The sequence below is a fragment of the Sceloporus undulatus genome, chromosome 7 (genome assembly GCF_019175285.1).
Source record: "Sceloporus undulatus isolate JIND9_A2432 ecotype Alabama chromosome 7, SceUnd_v1.1, whole genome shotgun sequence".
In the NCBI taxonomy this organism is placed as follows: Eukaryota; Metazoa; Chordata; class Lepidosauria; order Squamata; family Phrynosomatidae; genus Sceloporus; species Sceloporus undulatus.
This window is the reverse complement of record NC_056528.1, coordinates 29,254,562-29,278,142: the sequence shown is the minus strand read 5'-3', so window position 1 is coordinate 29,278,142 and position 23,581 is coordinate 29,254,562. Positions and strand designations below refer to the sequence as shown.

At 44.6% G+C, this 23,581-nt stretch overlaps 1 protein-coding gene across 3 annotated transcripts in view; it reads left to right on the top strand.

Moving 5' to 3' along the window:
- The window catches only part of KDM4B (lysine demethylase 4B), a 128,675-nt gene that overhangs the window by 82,139 nt on the left and 22,955 nt on the right, over positions 1 to 23,581 (top strand). For 2 of the 3 annotated variants that reach the window (XM_042479455.1, XM_042479454.1), the window contains exons 9-11: positions 3,810 to 4,006; positions 10,477 to 10,649; positions 16,763 to 17,220. In XM_042479455.1, coding sequence (XP_042335389.1) covers positions 3,810 to 4,006; positions 10,477 to 10,649; positions 16,763 to 17,220 — 828 coding nt within the window. Of the gene's footprint in view, positions 1 to 3,809; positions 4,007 to 10,476; positions 10,650 to 16,762; positions 17,221 to 22,010; positions 23,140 to 23,581 lie in introns of those variants that run through there. The other variant, XM_042479456.1, reaches the window with a different exon arrangement.

Sequence of the window (23,581 nt, the reverse complement as noted above, 5' to 3'; positions counted from 1 at the left end):
GTGGCTTAAAAACAATATGTACGTAGATCTCAGCATTACCAGGCAGAAGAAGGAAGAAATTCATATTTTTAGAGGCAGGAACCAGGAAATAAACAGTCCTGTAATGTAAGTAAAATGACAATAAATTTGTCTGCTTCTTTTATGCTGCCGTTGAAGCATTCAGTGTTGCTTCATCCTCCAGAATAGCGTAAGTGTCATAGTAACGGGGGAACAGAAAAGACGAGCGGCCCTTGCTTATTAGATTTATGTTTGGCTTCATCCCAGTAAATAATGTTTTCAGGAAAGTAATAGGGTGGCTTGAGTTTATTTATGGCACCAACAGGGCTGTCTGAACAATCCATAGCTGCTTATTTCAAACTTTGACTTCCATTTCAGAAGAAGGAAAAAACACATGCACGCTAAGCTGCAGTTCCGTGATTAAATCAGCTTAGCTGGGTCAAAGCTTCACATCTGATCTCCATGCTGAGCGAATCCTTTGCGGCGTGGTGCTTTCTGAAATTTCACAGCAGCGGTGGGGGCTGCCCGATGAAACGCTCCGCTGTGTCCAGTAGCAAGTGCGTTGTGGAAAACTGGCTCCGACCCTATGCTTTGCGATGATGTACTTATTTCTTGTTTCGGCTTGGGGAAGCAATGAAATGTGACCCCGCCATTACTTTCTAAAATGTTAAGTTCCAGGAAGGTTTGCTGGGTAGGGCTTGCCTTGCTTCCACAGAAAATTTGATGCTAATCCAACTCTTGTGATGCTGTGTTTTTGAGATGGGGGAGCACTACCCTCCACATTCCTTCTTCAGACCATGAAGTAAGGTGTCACATTTGTCAATAAAGTCCTCATCGGAGTACTAATGGTTCCCCTTCCACACACATACACAACACACAAAGCAGAGAATGTGCAGTTTTGCTTGGCTTAAAAATGCCTGATGCAATGAAGAGGGAAGAAAAGAGTCCCTTGCTCCCTTTATATCTGTCAGAAGGGCTCTGATTTGCAGCTGCACCAAGCTGTTTGCTCCTTCAGAAAGGATTACACAGCTGTGTTGGAAGAAAACCGGGCGGGGATTCGTCTTTTTGGTGAGGGGACCGTCGTGGGAGCACTGCGACACAGTGGCTGAGGAAATATCGCTGCTCGGATGGCAAGAGGCCCCTGAGGATCGAGGCCGGGTGTAAATTATTCATGGGAGCCGGTGGTGGAAGCCATAAAATAAAATTAAAATTGAAATATAAACATACAGTGTGGTAGATTTGGGCATGTAAAGGGGCTGAAGCCCAGGAGAGGAAAGTGCACCTGCTGTTGAGTGGTGGCATTGCAAAGAGACTGAAGAAAGAGAGCAGCTTTGCAACATGTTAGAAATAGGAGTGATAGTTAACCAGATCTGGATGGCCTCCTCTGAGGATTCTGCCTCTCCCTCATTTATGCTGCCTCTTTCATAATGGGCACACAAAAAACTCAGCCCTGGGGTGAGGATTTTAATCCCCTTCTCTGGAGTTTGCTACTGTTTTGTGTCCAGGCGGTACATGTTTTCCTATGTTGCACATTGCCATTCAAAGCATATCCATACACACTCTGTATTGTGTTTCAGAAATGGGTGCATCCCTTATAGAAAGAGCACTTCCAGTTGGAAGTGCCACCTGTTCATTCATTTAGTCAGATGAGACCATTTCTGTTCGAAGGAGAAATACATTCTGTATCTGCAAACAGAATGCCTATATGAAGTTCTTAGTGTTGGCATCCTGACTCTGGGAAAAGGCTATACTGTACAACTCTGCAGAGTTCAGGGGGTGTAGAACTGGCTCCTCCTTTGTATGCTTTGCATTATCATATTGAGATTTTGTGTTTTTTTTTAAATGCTGATAGCATAACCGTAGCAAGTTGAGTACGGGGATTATTTTTTTAAAAATGGCTCTCATTTTTGTTATGTGGGTTTAATTTAGTAATTATATTGTGTTGATGACTTAAGCTTGATGGATTTTGGAGGAAAGTGTAGGAAAGAAAGTGTTAAAATAAATAGAAGACTGCTATGTCTAGGGAGTGCTGTACTAGAGTTTGAAAGGAATAGAATAAGCAACTTGAAAGCACATATACACACATTGTGTCTATGCACTCAGTTGTGAAGCTGCTTTAGTGGGATCTGCCCTTTCTTTGTGATCTTAGGCCTGTTACAGACAGCCAAAATAAAGCTGCTTCGAGTCACAGTGGAGGTATGGTGTTTCAATGATGCATGCATCCTAAGAGTCCAGAAGCCACACCAAAGCCATGCTCCAGTCCTTAGGGCTGGAGCGTGGCTTTGGTGCGACTTCTGGACTCTTAGGACGCATGCATTATTCAAATACCATACCTCCACTGTGACTCGAAGCAGCTTTATTTTGGCTGTCTGTAACAGGCCTTAATCTGCTGCCGCTCTTTGCTGGCAGTTTCTTCTAGGAACCACACACATAGGTTGAATGGTGGGTTCCTGGAGGCATCTGAATTTCTTTTTGTCCATAGTTTTATCCTGACTTGCCACTTCTATAGAAGGGAAAAATGCTTGGTGTCTGCTGTGGTACCACCCTCTTTCTCCAAGTGTGTCCCCCTCTTTCCCAGGGAAATACACTCAGGTGCCTTTTTAAATTACTTAGTGGGGGGAAGGAGTGACTGTTGGAAAGCTGCTCGATACAAATCCCATAATCCACTATTGATGGAGGCGTTGGGGAGAGTTTCAGACAAGGCAGGAACCTCAAGCATGGGCACCATCTGTGGTTCTGCATCTTTCTGGCCAAATTGCATTCTGCAATCTTTCTTTCCTCCGCTGTTTTTCATTAAGCGAATTGGGTTTGCTGGAAATCGCCTGGCCATAAATATTTTCTCCCAGCTTGGCACTGTGGGTGAGGTGTTATTGCTCCCTAGGATGATGCTTGTTTTCCACTGCAGAGCAGAACGTGATGCTTTGTAGCCCTCTGAAATGTAATAGAAATTGGGTGAAGTGATGGGAGGGGGAGACAGTTCTCCAGGAAAAGAGCCTGAGCTAGAGGGAATCTGGCAAGGGACTGCTTGCTATCGCCCCTTTCAATGTCACTTCAAATCCATACTTCATCTTGGTGTTCAGGCTAAAAGGTAGAGCCAAGATGGCTGGCTGCAGATTGGGTTGATTGGTTCTGAGTCTATATTGGGATTTTTTACTCATCTGCTTCTTCTTGGGACCCGCTTGCCCTATAATATCCACCTCAAACCCATTTTGACTCTGTTTTTCTGCAGCAGTCCACTATTCCTGACACTTGATTCCTCCTGCCCCACCTCCACCACCAATTTCCCCATCCTTCTCTTAAGTCTTCTTTCCCTTTAATTCCTTTCATAGCTGCTCAGTCCCTTGGTTCTCTGCTGTCTTAAACCACCCATCATCTCCTCTGCTGTCTGCTTCATTGCCCTCTGCCCTCCCTCTTGGCTTTTTGTTGATAGCTTCCCTCCTATCTGGGACTACTTTCTTCACTTTTCTAGCTAGCCTTCCCCATTGACTCTACTTTGTATTTCTACCCGGCACCTTGGTTTTTGAAGTCTACACAGAATGTTTTCTAAGTTGCCAGCAAGGCTTTTCTTATCCCATCCAGCATTTCGCATTCTGATCAGGAGCTACATTGCTTGCCAGTATTTTGTAGCTGATGCCTTCACTGTTTTTCTGGCAGCACTTGTGACTTTTTGAAGTACTGGAGGAGCTTGGAGAGGACAGGTGGCAGCCACTTTGGAGACTGGAGGCTGTTACAGAATTTCTAAGGCACATTGTCCCCCTAATGGTACCTTCCCATTGACATAGACTGATGAGCCTGTGGGATTTGTTTTGCAGTGTACATGCCGGAAAGACACAGTGAAGATCTCTATGGATGTCTTTGTGAGGGTCCTCCAACCTGAGCGGTATGACTTATGGAAGCAAGGGAAAGACATCGCCCCCTTGGATCACATGAAACCCACAGCATTAACCAGCCCAGAACTGGAGGCCTGGAATCAGACAAAGGATGCCTTGAAAGCAAAGATGCTCCGCAGGTAAGAGACCCATTTGTGCCCCTTTTGTGAATAGAACACTAAAAGCTACTTTGAGAGAAGGCACCAGGAGTTGTGATATCACCTCTATATTGTCAGGTGGAAAACTAGTCCTGCTGAAGAAAATATGCCTCCACTTCTTGTTTTGGGTGCAGATTAAAGAACGAATAGATTCCATCACATGTCCTCCTCCTTTGTGGAGCTGGAGAAGTAGTACTCTCCAGTCGGAGTTTATAAACAGCACTGTCTGGTCAGTTGAACCCCTTCTCCGTAAACCATTTCCCCAGGAGTACCTCACACCTCTTGCCTTTTGTTCAGGCACTGGCTTTGGAAGCCACCTTCTCACTTTCCACAAGTTTGGACAAGTCTGTCACCCTCACCATGCTATGGAAGAACAAGCAGAAGTTGAATGTTCAGTGGTTCATATAAAATAGCTTCTGAGCTGGATTGTACGTTCAGTTGGACAGCATTCTTTCAACATTGTTCCTTCTCAGGAAGAGACTGAACAAGCTTGGGTTACATTCTAGTCTAACATTAATTCGTGACTATTGGGATATGCCATCCCTGGTGGTTTTGACTTTCTACCCCAACCTGTCCTTCCAGTATAGAGAGCAAGCTGCTCATCTCTCTTTCTCCATAAAATCTTTTCACAATTTTGAAATACCCCTGTCAGGTCATTTAACAGTGACATGTTTGACTTATGCAGCACTCTTGCGTTCTCTGGATGTCTGTCAAGAGTATCGAGCTTATTTGCCACACTGGATTTATTACGCCACTCAGCATTCAGTTTCACAATCCTTCTGGAAGAGGTCTACATATAGCCAGGCTGGTATATATACCCTCCACTTCTCTCTGTTTCGTGAAAGCATAGAATTGGCTTAATCTGTCATAAACTTGAACTTCCTAAGCCATTTCCCCATCCCTATCAGTTTAACCGAGTTTTTATTTTTAAAGAAACAGAAACCCACCCGAAGTTTTTAGTCCTTATAGCTGCTGAAGGGGGGGAAAGGCTTACAATAACTTTGTCCTTTTTCCTACTTCCATTACACCCCATTTGCCCCTTTACTCTGCCAGTAATATTTTATTGGAACACTACACAGAACTCATGCATGCTTCCAGGCAGGTTTTATTTAACTGTATGGGATTGGCTTTCATACTTCCATAATTGCTAAGACTACATTTAATGTGATAAATTGCATTCAGTATTCCCTGTGACATGCAGCAAATCCTTGCAGTACCCCAAATAGCACCCGAATCTCCACCATGCCATACCTAGAGCTGATTTTTAAAGCTGTCCAATAGTCTCCTTCTTCCATGACAGGTTCCAGAGCTCCCACCATTGCTACAAAATAAACCTTTTCTCCTGGTCGGGTATTCTAGATGAGTGGAGTACTTGCAAGCCTCCTTCCTAACTCTTGCCCTTCACTCCAAGATTCACAGCCCAGTCACCAGAGAAGGTGTATATAAAATCACAACTCAACCAAGCGAGTCAGCCAATTCAGTATCCAATATTAAGGATGCTGAAAGTCAACACAAGCAAGACATTTAAACAGAATGCCTATATGAAGTTCTTAGCCTTGGCATATGGATTGAATGATGTTGCAACAGAGTGGTAGCTGTTGGCAGAATAGCGATACTACTTTCCCTTCATCCTCCTCTCTTGGGGTGTATCTAACTCCCCAGACTTTCTGTGTATGTCTTGTTCTCCCAGCCACTTTATCTTGGTAATTCTATGTAGTGGTGTACATGCCTGGTGGTGCTGTACTGGATTATTTGTCAACACAGTCCTTGTCACATAATGGATGCACACACACACATGCCCCCATCGATGGCAGTTGCACTCTGCCGATAGATCGGCCACAATTTCCAAATCGTCTTCCTGACTCTGGGAACAGCTAGTGCATTCATCAACAGCGCTCTGGGACCATGCTGCTGTCACTCATCTTTGCACATTAATTGCCACAGTGATCTTACAAGCATAGCCTTTTACCCCAAAAATAAATAAATTATTTTATTTCGTTTTTCTTCTCCCTTCCTGCAGTCCTTATTCCCCCCCCCCCAACCGCAACCATCTCTGGCTAAAAGCATCTTGTGGTATTAAATTGAAACACATTTTCTCTGCCGAGGCAGGCCTCTGCCGCACTAGCGGTGCCATTCTTCTACTTGAAAACCTTGTTAACTCTAAATTAGAAGTCCTGTCATGTCTGCTCTTACAGCACAGAGGTTGGCTGGTTGAGGGATTCTGGGTTTCAAGTCGCCTTTAATCTTCCCGTCGTCTTTCCTGCAAGGAAATGCAGGCTTCTGTGGCAATGATGGGCAACCTGGTATCTCATTCTGGGTGGCCAATCTTGAGTGGCTTTTCCTGCTCCCCTAGTGCAGAGCTTGGATATTACTTGTTAAATTGTCCACTGTTGTTTTTTTCTTCAAGATTCAACGATGGCTTGAAATTTTATTAATTCAATCATTAAACAGAGCAACAGTGTTTTCTGAGGAGCAGACAAACTGATAACTGTTGCCATCAATAACTGATAACTGTTGGCATTATTGGCTTTGAAATGTGTGTTGTTTTTTTTAAAATACCTAATTTAATGAATTTTCTACTTTTCTAAATAGTTTAGCACTAAAGAATTTGTTTTATTTAAGAACTTAGTATGTGTTAGTAACTTGCCAAATGTTTCCAAGCTCTACCTTGGTGCGCATGATCACTGGATATTGTGAGCATCTGAAAGAAGAAGCATACACAGATAACATCTAAAATTTCAAACTCCTTTCCCATCTCTGCCCACATGCCCCACTGCCCTTGATTCTCCTTTATCCAGCATGTGGCTGATGTTGTCCCATGCTTGTTGCGCTCAGTGAAGCTGTTGGCTTGACACTGTTCCTATTTACATAAGGGCTAATTGATTGTGGCAAAAGCTAATTGGTCAACAGAGCATATTGTCAATAAAGAGTGGCGATTCCATATCACAGAGTTGCATTGGGTTAGAAGGGTTTTATAAATGGGCTACTGTGCCAGGAGACACAAAATCAAATGTGAGTGTGTGCACACTGCCCTTTCCTGCCTGCAAGCAAGCTTGCTTTAAGTGGTGGGAAATCTTCACGGGCAGAAGGTTCAGCGGTCACACATGTCATGGAGAAAGGAAGCCTCCCCCAGGTGTGCCCTATCCTCCCTTCCATTGTTGTGCTCCCTTTTCATGACTAAAAATTTCACATATCCTAAGGTCCACAGAATTGCAGCTGCTGTCTTTGCTAGATTATGAGAGGAAACTTCTCAGGGCACGACTTCTTCTTTTCTTTTCTTTTCTTTTCTTTTCTCTCATTTAGCCTAGTGCTTTTTTGGACATAGCTGAGATTCCAAGTGAAAATTGGTTTGAATAGTACCCCTGAGCCCATCCCTTTCCTATAGGTGATATTTTACGTTTTTCCTTTCTTGGTTGGTTTTAGAATACCCTTCTGTGATTTTGTGCCCTCCAAATGTGTTGGACTACAACTGTCAGGATACTCTGTCCTGGAACGTTCTAGAAAGCAATCCAAAACTTCCAGAGGTCATGGCACCTGTGGGGATCTTTTGCAAAACCACCTTCCTCCTTTGTGCCTCTAAGTTGACAAGCCGCCAAGTATTGTTTGATCTGGATCTTGGTCGGTCATTGTCCATCCCTGCACCAGAAAATAGAAGGAACTGGTCTATAGGACAGAATGTATCCAGTGGTTTTTGAAGTCCATAAAATCTGTTCACTGCTGGCCATTTCAGAAGAGAAACAACTACCAGTGTCTGGAAGCTGAGCAGATAAGCATTTTACAGAGTACAGCAGAAGGGTAGAATGAAAGTGAGTCCTAGGATAGAAAAAAAGGATCAAAGAGCTGAGAATTTGTAATGTTCAGGACTAGGAGCAGATCTACTGGAGAAGGTTTGTTTGTTGCATTTATATCCTACCATCATTCTGCGAAGGGAACCAAGTCATGACAAGCGGTGACTTCCCAGTTGGTCATTCTGCCATCCAGATCCAGTTGACCAGATCCAATCCTGCTTCTCTTCCACAAGGCTGTGACATTTGTGTGCCTTTAGAGTGAGTGGGTAGGACTGTTATCTTGAGCTGAGAAGTAAGCTGTGAGAAGCATGCTGGAAACAGAGAAGAGGGCATTGCCTCTGCATCATGCCAGTTTTAACAGAAAAGCCTCCTGACGGATCTTGCCCTTAACCAAGCGTGCTGGTGCCTTTTGGATTCCATTGGTGTGTTCAAGTGTTTTCATAAATTGGCATCGTGGTGTGAAGTGGAGATCCTCATTTGAAGAGTGGCTGTATGGCTCTGTTCCAGAAATTAGTCATAGCTCCGCTGGTGTGCACCTTTCTGTCTTGGTTTTTCTCCTCCTCTGTTTGGTTTATTACCCCATTAAAAAAGCCCAGTAAGTAATATTCTGTTGCAGCTAGAAGAATGTTTTGCCACACAGTGGTTGGGCTGTAAAAGATGGTGGAACTGTGTTTTTAAATTTTGGAGACTCCTGAGTTGTCACAGGTAGCTCTTTGCTGCTTTGGTGGAGGCTGGGGATAGTGTGTGTGTGTATGTGTGCATGCCTGCATGGGTAAATCACACCTTATGAGAGCTGTTTCTTCAGATAGACGCAAAGAGAAAAATCACAGTGTGCCAAAAACAATGTCATGCAGGTGACTAGAAGGATAATGGTGTTTAATGGATGGAAAACCACAGGAAGCAACTCAATTAACAGTGAAGTGACTCTGCGCACTTCTACAAAAGTTTAGCGAAGACAGACACTTGCTGGCAAACCTTCCTTCCCTACTTGCATTAGCGGGAAGTTTTTGAAACACAGTTCTCTTGCCATCCTTTGGGGAGCATGTTTGCTGCGAGCACATAGTTTTTGGACTTGTCACAGCCTCTGTGTTTTGGAGACTGGGCTGTCAGAAAACACACCAGGAAAGGGTAACATCGTGTTGGGAGAACGACAGAAAGACTGTATGCCTGGGATTACATGGAGATTGTAGTCAAGAAATCAGAAGAAGACTAGTATTTGGAAGAACAACTATGAAGGGGCTAGATAAGATAATCAAGTGTGTAGATACATCATTGAATCCCAAAATCAGGACTGCCCATGCCATAATATTTTCAGCTTCTGCGCATGATTGTAAAAGCTGCACAGTGAAGAAAACTGACCAGAAGAGAATAATGAAATGTGGTGTTGTGGGAGAAGAGAGTACTATGGATATTCTCTGGCAAAAAGACAGAGATTCAAATGGACCCAAAAGAACATCAAGCCTGAACTCTCCTCAGAAGCCAAAATGACTATACTGAGGCTATTGTACTTTGGACATGTCATAAGACATTATAATGCTTAGGAGGCAATGGAAGAAGCAGAAGATCAACTTATCAAGGTGGATAGAGTCAATCAAAGAAGCCATAGCCCTAAGTGTGCAGGACTTGGAACTCTCTCAGTCATGGAGTTGCCATAGGCCAACGCTTATGGCAGTTAACAACAACAGTGCCTGGTGATGCAGGCCACTCAAAGTGAGGACTTTGCCTCCGTCCCAAATAAAAATTCTGTTCCCTCACTGTGAAATTTTCCTTTGATCTGCAAATTCCTAGCACTGCAGAAAGTGAGATGCTGAAAATCATTCACGCCTGTAACTCTTCTGTTTGCTGTTTTTGCATTTCCTTTCTCTCTTTGCTTGCCCCTTTTCATTGGGTGCCTAAACTGAGTTTCTGCATGTTCAGCCGAAGTTTTACATTACTGCAGTACTGGAGGAAAATGCCATTTAGGGGGCAGAATTCACACACACACCCCATAGCTGCACCCTTGGCCACCGTTTTGTATTGTCTGCAGCATCCTATAGGTAAAGTGTAGTTTAGGGAAATACATCCTGTGCTGCCCACATCCTTCAGTGAACAATGAAAGCCTTTAGTTGGATTACAGGCATCTTTTATATGAGCAAGGAGCAAGTCTTAGTTTCGTAGCAGTTAGAAGCTTGACCTGTTAAACAAAATGAATGGTTCAATTCCAAGCGAAACAGCCAAGGAGAAGAGGGAACCAGCTCAAGAATGGCCACCATTACCCCTTCCCCACGTGTTCCTGATGTCAGACCCCCCTAGTCTGTTTTTTTATTTCCATTTTCTTATATTCTGGTCTGTGAGTGAAATAAATCTATTCCAGTTTTTTTGGAAGCTCAGGGGATATATATATATATATAGGCAAATGTTACCTGACTGCCAAAATTCGGGTCTGGGATAGTACAAGGGAATTTCAACTCTTCTTCCTTTCTCATGCCCAAATAGCTGTGATAAAAGTAGAAAAGATGGCTAGAAATAGAATTTCATGGAGCCCTTTTGGGTACTTTAGAGTGTTTGGGCCTTCTGTAATTCTTGTGAAGGATTTTGTTTTTTGCTTAGATTGCAGTTGGCTTGAGGTATCCTGATCTCACAATTGCCTTCCTTTTTTAATGTTTCTCCTATTTGAAACTTCAGGGCAAAGAGGAAACGGAGCCAACCCCGAAGGCATAAGACACAGGACCAGAAATCCCTCGGGGATGCCATGGCCTCAGAAGCGGCCTTGGATGAGAGCAAGGAGAAAGAGGGCCAAAGGAGGCTTCCAGGCTTAGAGGAGGAGGAAAAACACAAAGCGTCAGAAAGCAAAGAAGGTAAGGTTTTTGGTGTGTATTTGCTGCACTTCATGGATATCTCAACTCTTACTCAAAATGTTTCCCTCCATGTGAATAAATGATGGTGGTCATGCCGGTGGTTGTGATAATAATACCACTGCCAGGTGCTCATGTGCAGTGTTCGAATCTTCAGAGATGTTCACAGACCTGATGTCAACTGACATTTGCAAGCAAGGCCAGACTACATTTCTCCCCATGTTGTTTGTGTGACAGGTAGGGTCCGTCACTCATGGCCTCCGGTAGCTGATATAACAATCCAGATAGAACGCCAGAAAGGCCAAGCAGTGATCATAGATCTACATAGCTTCTGATCCTCTGTCAGTGGGGAAAGCAACATAAATTGGCACAAGATTGTCTTCAATGTATATGCCTTTTCCCCATTGACCATAATTTGATATTGGAATCCTGTTTAGTTTATGGTAAAGATCTTGAGAGCAACTCTTTGCAGTGAGGTGAAACTGGTGCCTGTTCCTTTTTTCCCCTCTAGAATGAATTATAAATTGCTTGTTGAGCATTATTCATTATGGAGAGAGGGAGTAGTGGCCACTTCACCCGTGTGAAATCTATGCTTGCTGAAATGTGTTCTCTGTAAATCCAGCTGTTGGTTTTTAAACCCCTTCTTTCAGAATTCAGCTCAAAATAGCTTTCTTGAAAGGCTTTGGACATTTCTCCCAAAGCTGCTTATGCTTTTGTGAAGGATACATATTTTTCTTAAATATTTCATGGATGGGAATCCCGCTTGTGTTTGGCTAACATCTTCCATTAAAACACAAGAGACCTGTGTGCTGCCAGGGAGTGCGGTTTAGTTGTTTTATAACAACTACTTATTAATCATCATCATAACCACTATCATCAAAAGCACCAACCAGTTTCTAAAAGCAGTAACAAAGACTATATACAGCTAGCCCTTCAAAGCAAATCAGCACATAATACAAAAAAACTGACAGCAGCTATAGTCCTTTCATCAAGCTGGTAGGCGCTATTCTCTATCAGAAATAATGGCATGCCAGGAAAAAGAAGGGAGGAGATGATTAAATATGTTTGCCACTTTTCTGACTGGTCAGGAAGGCATCCATGATGAGCCACTCTCTTAGCAAAGAACCTCTCAGGCTGTTTTCCTTCCCTCAGCTGTCTCTCTGAACCTTCCTCTCCATCTCCAGACTTGCACTATAGATCTTTTTCTTCATCGCTTCCTTGTCAGGAGGCTCTGCTCACACGCTACCTGCCATTGGAAGATAGGAGAGCATAACATCTAAATTTCAGAAAAGGGCTAGAATTGCCCACTTCATCTTGAAATGTGTCCCATTCCAACAAGTTTAGACTACTGAGAGTTTTGTTAAATGCAGGCTGAGTGAAGAGCAGGGAGAGTTAGGGGCTGTAAAGGCCTGCCGAATTGAGCCTGTGGCAACAGCACGCCGTGAGCCTGATCTGGCACTTTGCCGGCCCAAAAAGGGATGACAAAATGCCTCTCTTTCTTAAAGCGGCGGAAAGCCGCCTTTGTAATGGTAGCTTTTCGCCAATTCTTTGGCGCAGTGTGTCTAAACGCTATGCCAAAGAAGGAGTGGGACGCCACCTGCCATGCAGTCAGATAGGCAGCAAGACACCTGCGTTGGGGTGGGCAGCGGGCAGTCGCCATGCCCCCACTCCACCCCAATGCTGGCGTTTCTTGCCCCATTGACTTGGAATGTTTCTCAGTCACATCATGCCAACACAGGGGTTTGGGAATTCTCACTTGTCCATTAAACATAACCGCAGGTTATTTGAGATCCATGGCTAGAGAAATAATTATTAGTACATGCCTCTGAAAACAGAGTGAAACCAGTAGGCCTTCTGATGGCCCTGCTCTTGCATAGCTCCTTGTATTTTGTGATGACTAGCAGAATTAGAACAAGCACATTTTGCAGATTTTTTTCTTTTCGTTCAAGGCATATATCATTTGGCTTCCTTCTGCAGGGGCTGTGTTCCAGTAATATCCAAATTCTGTGTTCAGGGATGTTAGTGTGCTGTGAAAAATACATTTAATTGAAATGGGAGTCTCCCGAGAGCCCAACCACCCCCTCACAGTGTTGGTATTTAGAACACCTGAATAGCGCTATTATTTCTGCTTAATCTTGTAGTTTATATATAGATTGTGATTGTATTACCATTTGTTTTTAATATTTCCTCTGGCACTTTTGGAAATGGAAACGTGGGCTTTAGAACACCAAAGCATCTCTGTAGGACTGCTTTAAATGAGGATGGTCGCCCTGTTTCCACTGTGTACTGCCTGTCACTCTTTCCTTTTTTGCCACGTTTTGTGCAGGAATACAAATGCTCTGACCCCTCTTGCTCTGACATGATGCTGGGCTGATTTGTTCTCATCCTCAAGCAAGATAAGGAAGCATTGGGCCAATGGTGTGTGGCGAAAGAGTCACACAACTAGGGCAAGCTATTCCCTGCCGCTCCATCTTGGTTCGGGCTTGGCTTCTGCGCGAGCCCCAACAGTTATGGCATGAAATAAATGGCCTGAAAAATGCCAGTGTCTCCGGGGGGGGGGGGGGGATGAGAGATAAGTGTGTCACAGACAGAGCTGAGGAGCCTTGAGAAGAGAAGAGGGGAAAGATGAATTGTTACGTTCAGGATGAACAGCTTTTAAATTACAGCTGAGCCTTGCTACTGGCAAGTGCTTAACTGCCAACTATCGGTGGGATGGGGATTCCGCTCCGTTTCCAAATTTCGGGAAGTCTGACTTCATGGTGGAACAGCTTTGAGGACTGAGTCTTCGATGTGAATCTTGTCAACTAGGCCTCAGTTGTTTTCAATGAACGTTGAAACCATCAGTGCCACTGTTAGCCCTCCACGAAATCTAGGATGGTTGGAGAGCTAGTGTTTCTTCATCAGGCTCTGCTTCAGACTTCCTAGGTGAATTATGCCTACAAACACCTAATATCCCTTTTATTTTCTGAAGATCCTGGCACTGATTCCCGCATCCAGATATGTGGTACTTGGTGGCCTATCATCTGTTGACCATGCTGTCCGTAGATGATGGAGGTTGCAGCCCAGCACATCTGAATGGCATCCGCATGGGGACTCTGCTCCAAATCGAGGCCTCATGTACCACCTGTCATCGAATTAACTTGTGTTGAAGTCAGTAAAGGGAATTACTTTATTCTCCTCAATAAAAGCAGGCCCAGGAGGGGGGAGCTTTCCCCTCCTCCCTCAGCGTGCTGAGTGTAAATACAATCTTACATTGTATGGCCGGGGAGAAATCCAATTTGATTTTTCATTCAGTATGTTCATTCCTCCAAGGAAATTCAATAGCCCTTTCCATGTGGCGCCTTGGAAAACAACAACATGGCTTTCTCTGAAAAGCAATGCTTTACAAATACATTCCTGACTTATCTTTGGTTGGCTCTTGTAACCCCCCTTTCCCCCCTTTTTTTCTTTTTCTTATTGAACAAATGGGTGTAAATAAGACTCTCCGAATCCAGGCTTCTGGGGAATATTGTGGCACTGACGCCTGCCAGCAAAGGCTGTTACAAGGGGAAGTCTTAACAGCGTCTTCTCACTCTGGGCTTAATCCTGTCTTAGGGCTCCGTGTTAGGCTTTGGCTTATCTGATTTCTCTCTCATCCTGCCCCACTAGCAATATGTTAGGTTCTGTCCGATAGGCTTTGCTAAGCACTGATGTCAGCGTCTCAAGCCTGGGAGGTTAGCTAGCAAATCTTCTGGATGAGAGCTGAACCATTTCCACACTCGGCTCCCCATGGCACCCACCCCACATTTTCTCCTTTGTGCATTCTTATCCTCAAAGGCGAGTGACCTTTCGCAGGCAGAATTGCCCAGGAATCTTGCAGGTGAACACAATCTACAATGTCTTAACAGACAAATGTGGTGGTGCGGAGGGGGGTAGCACTTGTTTGGGGGAGAGATTGTGTCCATGGACCATTTATTATTTACTGCCCTTTCAATGGACTTGATAACTTTATTCATGAAGCTGGTGAGGGTGGGGAGATGGATTAATTCACTGCCACGGCACTAAAGGAAGCTGTTTCAAGGCGGCAGCTTTCTTGAGCCGCTCAAAGGCTGCCAGGAATCTCACCCCCAAATCTGAAGGCAGGTATTCTGAAATGTTCAGAAAACAAATGGTAAGGTAACAAATTGGGAGAGCAAAGAGGCCTCTTTTGTTTTATGAGTGTTTCTCTGTCAAGATGAAAACATATGGGGGCATCTGTCTGCCCAAGGATAGATGCACACTCACAAAAGTGCCCTCGAGAGAAAATGACAGTATGGAGAGAAAATGTATAGGGATGGTTTTCAGTCGTGGGGTTAGGTAGAAAAGAGATGAATTGGGGGGGGGGGGGGTGAATACACACAAACACATACACCATAGTCTCCAAACCTGTGTGCGAGGCCCCTGGTTTGATTCATGTCCCGAGCATTGCTTGCCACTGCCTTCCAAGACCTTGTAAGAGAAGCCACTTGGCAGAGAAGTGATTTAGAAGGCTGTGTTTGATTCCTCATTTCCCAAGGCCTGTCAGCTGCCCAGCATGCGCTCGTAGGTAGGGCCCGTGCATGGAATACGATTTTAACTGAGCTTGAAGGCAGAGCTCTCCCTCATCATAAAAGTGTGTATGAGGGGGCTAATGGGAGCTGGAGTCCCAGCAACATCTGAAGAGCTACAGCTTCCCCAGCCATGTTCTGGTCCATAAGAGAGCTTAGCTAGGTTGACTGTTAGCTCCTAGTGATACTTGATTGGGATCAGATTTTATCTCTTTGTAAATTTGGTTCTGACTTGGTTGTTTAGAATCATAGAATCACAGGGTTGGAAGAGACTCCAAGGATCATCCAGTCCAACCCAAATCTGCCATGCAGGAATATACAATCAAAGCACCCCCGACAGATAGCCATCCAGCCTCTGTTTAAAAACCTCCAAAGAAGGAGACTCCACCACCCTCCAAGGGCGATATTCCACTGTGAAATAGATCTTACTGTCAGGTTGTTCTTCCCAATGTTGAGGCGGAGTCTCGACTCCATTGCTTGCATCATCCTCACTATGACATCCCTTCAAATACTAAAACAGGGCTATCATATCACTTCTTAACCATCTTTTCTCCAATCTAAACATGCCCAGCTCCCTTGGTCTTTCCAGACCCTTCACCATTTTGGTCACCCTCCTATGGATTACTTTACTTGTCTTATCATCCTTTTTTATCAAGCTAGAGATAATGTTCTTTCTGGGGGGAGGTGGGTGTGGGTAGATCCAGACAGGGATTCATTTTCTATTGAACACCAGTGACATCAGAGCCAAAAATGGGCCACGCAAACCCCTTCCATCCTACTGTGCCTCCACTTCCTCTTTTGCTTCCTTTTCCAGCCACTTCCTTGATTGTTTTCCTTACCCTCTCTATCTATTGGGTTCCTGGGAAAGGGAGAGATTGATGGCTCTTGCCAGAGTCCTGAAATTACTTGCCTGCCACAGACTTTCAAAATTAGAAAGACTTGGCGGTAGGGTTGGCGGTAGGGTTGCTAACCCTTTAGGGTAAAGCTATTCAGCCTTGCAAAGGCCAGCAAACACAGAAGAAATTGGGCCCGATAAAGCCCACATGATTTACAGGAATTATTAAGGTCTTGGCACAGCATTTAGATTGCCTTGTCTCTGTTCTGATGAGTCAGCATGTAGATTCATGAGTGTTAGGCATTGATTTCCCAGTAGGTCAGCCTCCGAGTTTAACATGGAAAATATTCTGTTTACCTGTGTGACTTTGGGAGGGGGCACAGTATGTCCCCTGATCCCCCACTTCCAGCCAATTTTCTGGCATCTTTTCACCCCAAGATGCAGCAGATTGCTTTTCCTAACCTCTGAGTCCCCCCACCTCCCCCCAGAAAGAACAAAAATCAGTCAAAATGGAAGCTGGAAGTGACATACTATCACCTTGGTTGTGCCAGAATGGACTGGTGCAGCCCAATGGGTGGGCACCAGGGAGATAAATGTCCTCTGCCCTTCCACCGTTGCCCACCCCTGAATGAAAGGGTAGGGTAAAGAATTTCATGTGTGTGTCTATATGTTTCAGTAGCCTTTTCAGAACTGACCTTCCTTCTTTGTCAAAACAGGAGACTGCAAACCGAAGGTCCGTGTCCCGAAAGTCAAAGGGGAGAGAAAGAAGAAGCAGCCGCACCCCCACCCCTACCCCTTGGCACCATCTTCTCAGCTCCCCTTGCATCAGCTTCTGCCCCCGCTCTTGCTGCCACAACTGCCAGTGGAAGAGGATGAGGCCAAAGGGAATCCCCTCAAGTCTGCCTCTGGGGAAGGTGACATCCCCCCAATGCCTGCCCTCAACACCTTGTCCTCAGAAACCCCTGGCGAGGAGGATGAGTCGAAGCAGAGGCCCATCATCCCAATGCTCTACGTTGTCCCCCGGCGCAAAAAGACCCCTTCAGAGAAGAGGAGGGTCTCCTGCCAGGAGGTGTTTGAGCGGTTTGTCACAAAGGACCCGATGCCCTCCTTGGATCTTCAGAAAGAGGAGGAGGAGGAGAATGCTGAAGTGCTCCCGGAGCCCAACAAATTGCAGGTAGTGTGCAGTTGTGTATGGAGGGAGGGAGTAGGGAGGGCACTGTGACAATAGTTAACCTGTGTAGAGAAAGTCGGTCCTTTAATGGTCTCCACAACTGATAAGGGAATAGGAGCAGAAGCAGCTCCATGTGATAAATTGGAACTAACACCAAGCTGGGATAGATTGAATAAGATGGCGTCTGTATACCTGGAAAGCTTTCTGGGCATGGTGAGATTAAACCTCTAAATCTCCAAATGCAAAGCTGCCAAGCCCATTCCTCCCTCAGTTTGCCTGGACAATTCAGACTTCAGGGCTTCCTTTTGCAGAGGATATCTCTAGACAGAGTAGCCCTTTATCCAGGCAAACAAGACTTTGTAATCTCCAAAGTGCACCTTTTGTTGCTTAATTTTCATAGAACTAGACTTAAGTCATTATTTGACATTGTCTCCAAAGTTTTGCAAACACTGTTTTCATTTTTTAAAAACCCATACAAAAATAGGCATACTTTTAAAACACAGATACTGTGTTGCTTGTCATTTTTAACTGAAAAAGAGTACTGACAGATGATCAAAACTAACGCCTAGTGTTTCTAGGCTCTCAGCATTTTGCTATTGTGGAATACCAGTGATTTAGTCACTTAGTGCACTATTGTTGTTGTTTTAAATTGCCTGGATGAAGGTTAAGCCAAACAAGTCAAGTTCCATCATCCCCTGCTTATCTGATCTGGAGTTGTGGATGGGGCATTGCCTTTTCAGCCTCCTGGATCAGGAATTGGTTGACCCTGAAGTGTCAGCGAAGCCGAACCACCAGGTCTTAGGGAATAGTTGTCTGAATCCGAACTTTGCCTCAGCAGAGCTGCACTTTAGCTCTCCCTCAAGGCTAACATTTACATTTTAAAAAACAAAACACACGCACACATACACAGCTGACTGGCTGTCCTCTCTGCTTTTGTTCTCTCCTTTCCACCATCTTTATTTTCCAAGACCTTGAGAAGCAATGAGAGCTTGACTGCAAAGAGAAAGGGGGAGTCTTTAGGTTTTGTTCTGTTTTTAAAGCATGATCTGAATAGAAACTGCTTGGAACGTGGCCTAGATGCCTCTGCATCATAAAACCTCTTAATTTCCCAATCTACCTGGCTGTTCAGGCAGCCCAGGTTAAAGTCCCTGAGGTGTCTCTTGGACAGCCAGAGGTTCTTAGGGAATAGTGTGTTTAATGTTGACTTTGCCTTCACATAAAAACCAACTGAGCTGCAGGGGGAGGCATGTCATGTACTTCTCCACCACAGTGCCTTGGGGAGTAGCTTGTTTTCTTCTTGGCGTGCCATTCCCCTCTCAACTCCCCACGACAACTATTCATCCCAATATCTTTCCTACTCTTAGAGCTATAGAATAGGAACAAGTCATCAGGGTTGAGCTGCCCTTCTCTCTTATGACTTGGGAATCTGGCAAGGCGGGCATAAAAGGATCTGCTCTCCTTCTCTGTGGTTTCTGTGTCTCGCACAGATAGGGCTTGAGCCTGCAAAAAGAAAGGCTGGTGCTCTTGCCAAAGCTACTCAGCTCTCAAACATCCAGATGAAGCTCTGGAAGGCCCGTTTGTGTCAGGTCACAGAAAACCACTCGGGCAACCTGTGCTACTGAAACCATGCTCCAGGCCTCATCTTGAGCTAGCGTTAGGGGTTTTGTCAGTAGCCATGCAGGGCATGCCCATCAGCTAGCACAATGCTCATGGGTTTGTTTGTTTTTTAAGAAAGAAAGGAGAGGAATGTCTTGTCAGGAGATACCATACTGTTTTTATTATGAATGTGTCAAAAAGGTACTTGCCATAGCTGGTATAGAGTTGATTTTTCCATTGTGTGTTCTTTCAGCCCGTGGACCTCTGCACTATTATGTATACTATCCCACTTCTATTCTATTCTGTTCTATTAGTTGCTCTCCCTTTTCCCATTGCCATGGGCAATGAAGTGTCTATTATATGTCTATTACAAGCCCAGCAAAGATCTTCATGCAAAGAAAAACCTCACAGTAGTGCTTCACCGTCTTCTGCTTTCCATGCCCTCACTGCCGTAATGTGTGGTAGGTCACACTGCCAATCTCTCATTACTTGTAGGGAACAAAGTTCCCCGCTATGTACTTGGCGGAGGGCTGCTTTAGCTGAGATTCTTCCTCATGGTCTTGGTGGTTCACAAAGATGGGTCATCCTCCACCGGCACAGTGCATCATTTGGAACCTTCTGGCATGTTACGTCAGCTTTTTGGCGGTAGTCCCACCAAACCTCAGTCTCTGTATATAATGGAGATTTCACCTTTGCTGATCTGGGAAATTATGACAAGAATGGTTTAGTCATGGTCCCCTTCTCAAAACTCATTATTTCCAAGAGGGTTGACTGATTCCTCACCAACTTAATCCTGATTTGAAAATAGGGTTACTTTAATCAGGACTAAGAATCGCCTCCAGGTACATAAGCAGGGCAGCTTAACTAGGTCTTTTCCTTGCAGGCTAGCCAGTATCTCTATGTGTCTCTCTCTATTTGTGTGCTACATTGTGTGCCTTTAAATTGTTTCTGACTTACGGCGACGCTATCACAGGGTTATTTTGGCAAGATTTGTTCAGTGGGGATTTAACTTTGTCTTCCTCTAAGGCCAAGAGTGGACTTGCCAAAGTCACCCAGTGGATGAGTAGGGATCCCAACCCTGGTCTCCAGGATCCTAGTCCAACACTCAAACCGCTCCACTGCCCTGTCTCTCAGTCAGGTATAAACTGACAAGTAAAATTTTCGTTAGGCTTGCTTTTGATGCTGACTTGCTGTTTTCTTTCAAAAGGAAATAATATTTGCTATTTAGTTAGTGGGTATGCCATTTTCCTGTTAATATATGAGCCAGTGTGTTGTGTTCTCTAGCAAGAGAATTCCTTCACAATATTCAAAAGCTGAGATAGTGGCGGGAGGCTCAGTATTTAGTAACACAAATACTAGAAACTAGGAAATTTGCATCCCAGCCTGCTATCTGGTTTCTCTGTGTTTGGTGGCAAAGGAGGTATGGTTTGTTGGCTTTTGTCTACAGCCTTTTCACAGAACTTTCCTGCTCCATGATTTTGTCATGGCTTTTTTTTTTTTAGTTAGACTATTGTGTGCATTACTTTAAAATGTTCCATTTTTCAACAGTGTGTTTTACTCTTGTTGTCATGTTCAGTGCTTTTTGAAGTTTACCTGTCCTTGGCTTGACAAGAATGAGTGTAGAATATTTTATTATTCGTATTCTTTTTTGCAAAGCAACCTGCCTATCTCCTTCTAACGCACCTGGTTTTTTTTCCCATCCATCCTTGTGTACTTGCAATGTCTTTTAAATTTGGCAGCAGTACAGCCAAGTAGAGGCTTGGCACAGAATGCTGTCCTTACCCACACATGGGTTCCCTAGAGAAGTCTCAGAATGGAGTTTGGGGTTGCAAACTGTTTAACCGGTGAAAAATGCTGAGTTTAAAAGTCTCTATGGGATTTTCTTTCTGTAGGAGAGAAGGAAATCTAGCAAGAACTTTGATCAAGTACATATTGTAGATGTTGTTGCTGATAAATTCTATAGGCATGGTGGTTAATTTGCCACTGCGAGTCCATCTCAAGGTGCCGGGCATCATTGTGATATTTCAGTAGTGTTCAGCTGGGTAGGCTCTTCTTGTTGCTATGTACTTCTTGTCTTACTTTTGTCGTTGTCCTGTCATGCTGGCAGATGACACAGCCTTCTGTCCCTAGCTTGTGTCTCAGTTGGCCTGCAGAATTGTCTTTTCTCTGTTTGTCTGTCTCTTTGTCAAACACACATATATTCACACACACACTTCTGTACCCACTTCAGACAGCAAGGAGCTTGCAAAATGGTGTTGTTTTCCAGGTCCTTCTGTCCCTTGTATCAGTGATTCTCAACCTTTGGTCATCCGGGTGTTTCAGACTGTGGCTTCGATAAGCATTGGTCAGCCAGTTTATCCAATGGTCAGAGATTTTGGGAGTGGAAGTCCAGACCATTGGAAGGACTGAATGTTGAGAACTACTGCCTTATATCACAAGGATGTAAGAGCAAGAGCCTTTGGGCCAAGAGTCTTCCAGGGCATCCCGCCAGCTAAGTTCACAGTATCTTTCGGGTGTAAAATTCAAATATACGATAAGAGACATCAGAGAGAAGGGAGGCTAGCCATGGCTCCAGTTAGCATCTGTAATCTTTCTTAGTACATTTTATTATAGATTTGATATCACCTTGCTTTCCTGTCCTGCCTTCTTCCAAAAAGAAATTCTAGGCAGAGGGATTATCTCTGTGTTTTCTGTTTTAAAGGAAATATGCGAGAAGGGACCCATCAGAAGAACGCTCCCCACTTGGCTTTTTTTTTTTTTTTTAAATGCGGGGCAATGATAGCAGAACTGACTGAGATTTAGTACATAGAGCTGTACCACGGTCTAAACTGATACATGACACTGGATAAATTCCATACATGGGACTCTGTTCTTTCTCCCTGTCGCCATAAAATGATCCAGTGGACCATTTCGCCTCTCAGTGCACTAGGAGGTAGGTTCTTTCCTAGGAGAAAGACATGCAAACATGGGCTGAGTCCCCTTCTCCTTGAGAGATTGTTCTGCTGGTCCATAGTGTTCCATTTCTGACTATCATCATCATAATTATTATTATTTATATTCCGCTTAATCACTTGGAATCCAAGCGTGTGCATTTACCTACAGCCTCATAGAGGTGTGCTTTTGGTCACGGTGGAGTTGGTGTGGGAGTGTGGCTCTTGCAAGTTCCAGTGTGAGTAACCCACCTTAACCTGTTGCAGGCAGTCCTACGCTCGGACGATATCACCTTGTGGAGGATCCCTAAAAGGGAGAGGCGGGAGTTGTTCAAGCGAGTTAGCGGCAAGCCGGCGAGATACGCGGCAGCTTTGTTCACCCGGATGGTCCCCCCGGATGAGCTGGAGAGGTGGCGGAGTGCCGTTAGCTATCGCGGAGGCGGAGGGAAGCACGCCCTGCCCCGTAACGTGGTTGCTCGCTTGCGGTACCTCTTGTACAAGCAGTACTCGGACATAGTGGAGGCCGACTGGAGAAAAATCAGGTTGAAAATCAACAAGATCCTTTGGGCTTAATGGGGGCCACCCCTGGGTGGGACCCTCTGCCCACGTCTGAAATGGCGCTGGGATACGTTTGGCTCTGCATTGAGTCCCTGTAAAGACGGAAAGGTGGCTTTCTTTCCTGGGAGTTCTCCATGGCAGACATCTCCAAGAAACCAGACTCTGTTGCGACGTGCTAAGTGCCTGATGCCAAAGGAGAACTGTGTTTGTCCATGTTTGTGCTGCTGGCCAGCGCATGGGTGTAGCAAATGGAATGTGATGCCCTGCCTGGTTGTGAAATGCCTGTGGCTTGTAGCCCGGCAATATTTTTTTTTTCTATTTGTTTCCTTCCTACTCCTTGTGGATCCCTTCTTTGTGTGCCCTTATATTGTCTTAGGTTAATTTTGTTTGTTGCCCCCTCTGTGCTCATCTGGATGAGCTTTGCAAGATGAGAGAGCCATAATGTATGGCTGCCCCTAAGTGCTGGGAAGATAGCAGGATTGCCAGTGTGTTAGAATGGCCTGCAACGTAGGGTTTGCCTTGGTGGAAAGCTTTCCATTTTCTGTACCTGCTGGTATCTCATGGTGTCATTGTGATAAAACTGTGTTTGCAGGTGTTTGAAGAGGCATTGTAATGGCTAGTGTCAGCCACTACAAACAGCAGAGACCACTAAAAGGCCAGAGCAAAGTGCTAATGAATTCTTATCTGGTTTTGGAGAATGGATTGATGCTTCTGTATTTTGGGATGGGTGGGAAGGGATTGGCAATGAAGGTGAAAGCAAAAGAGCCTGTGTTATTTTTTTAATGTTAATGTAAGTTGCATTTATATTCTTTCCAAAGAATATCAAGTTTAGACTTGATATGGCTCCCTCCTCTTATTTTCACATAAACCCTGTGAGATAGACCTGGCTGAGGGAATGAATCTTTGGTCCAAGTAACACAGTGAGCTTCATGGCTGAATGAGGCCTTGAACCCGGATCGTCCAAGTCCCCAATCCAGCTTTGTAGCTGTGACACCACATGCCCTCTCAAATCTCTGAGATCAATATCTTTGAATGAATGCATGACTAGACGAAGGAAAGAATGGCTGTCATCTCAGGTGGGCAGCGTTGTGCATTCCACAGAGAAGACATGTCTGTGAATGGCAGCCACAGTGAGTTGCTGATCATCTTGGGAATTCCTTGTTGATGGATGACAACTTTGAAAAAGCAGTTAAGGCCATATGAAATGGAGTGCTCCTGGTTCTTCCCCAGCTATTTGTATCTATAAACGCAGGTACATAGAAGTGTAGATATATACACAC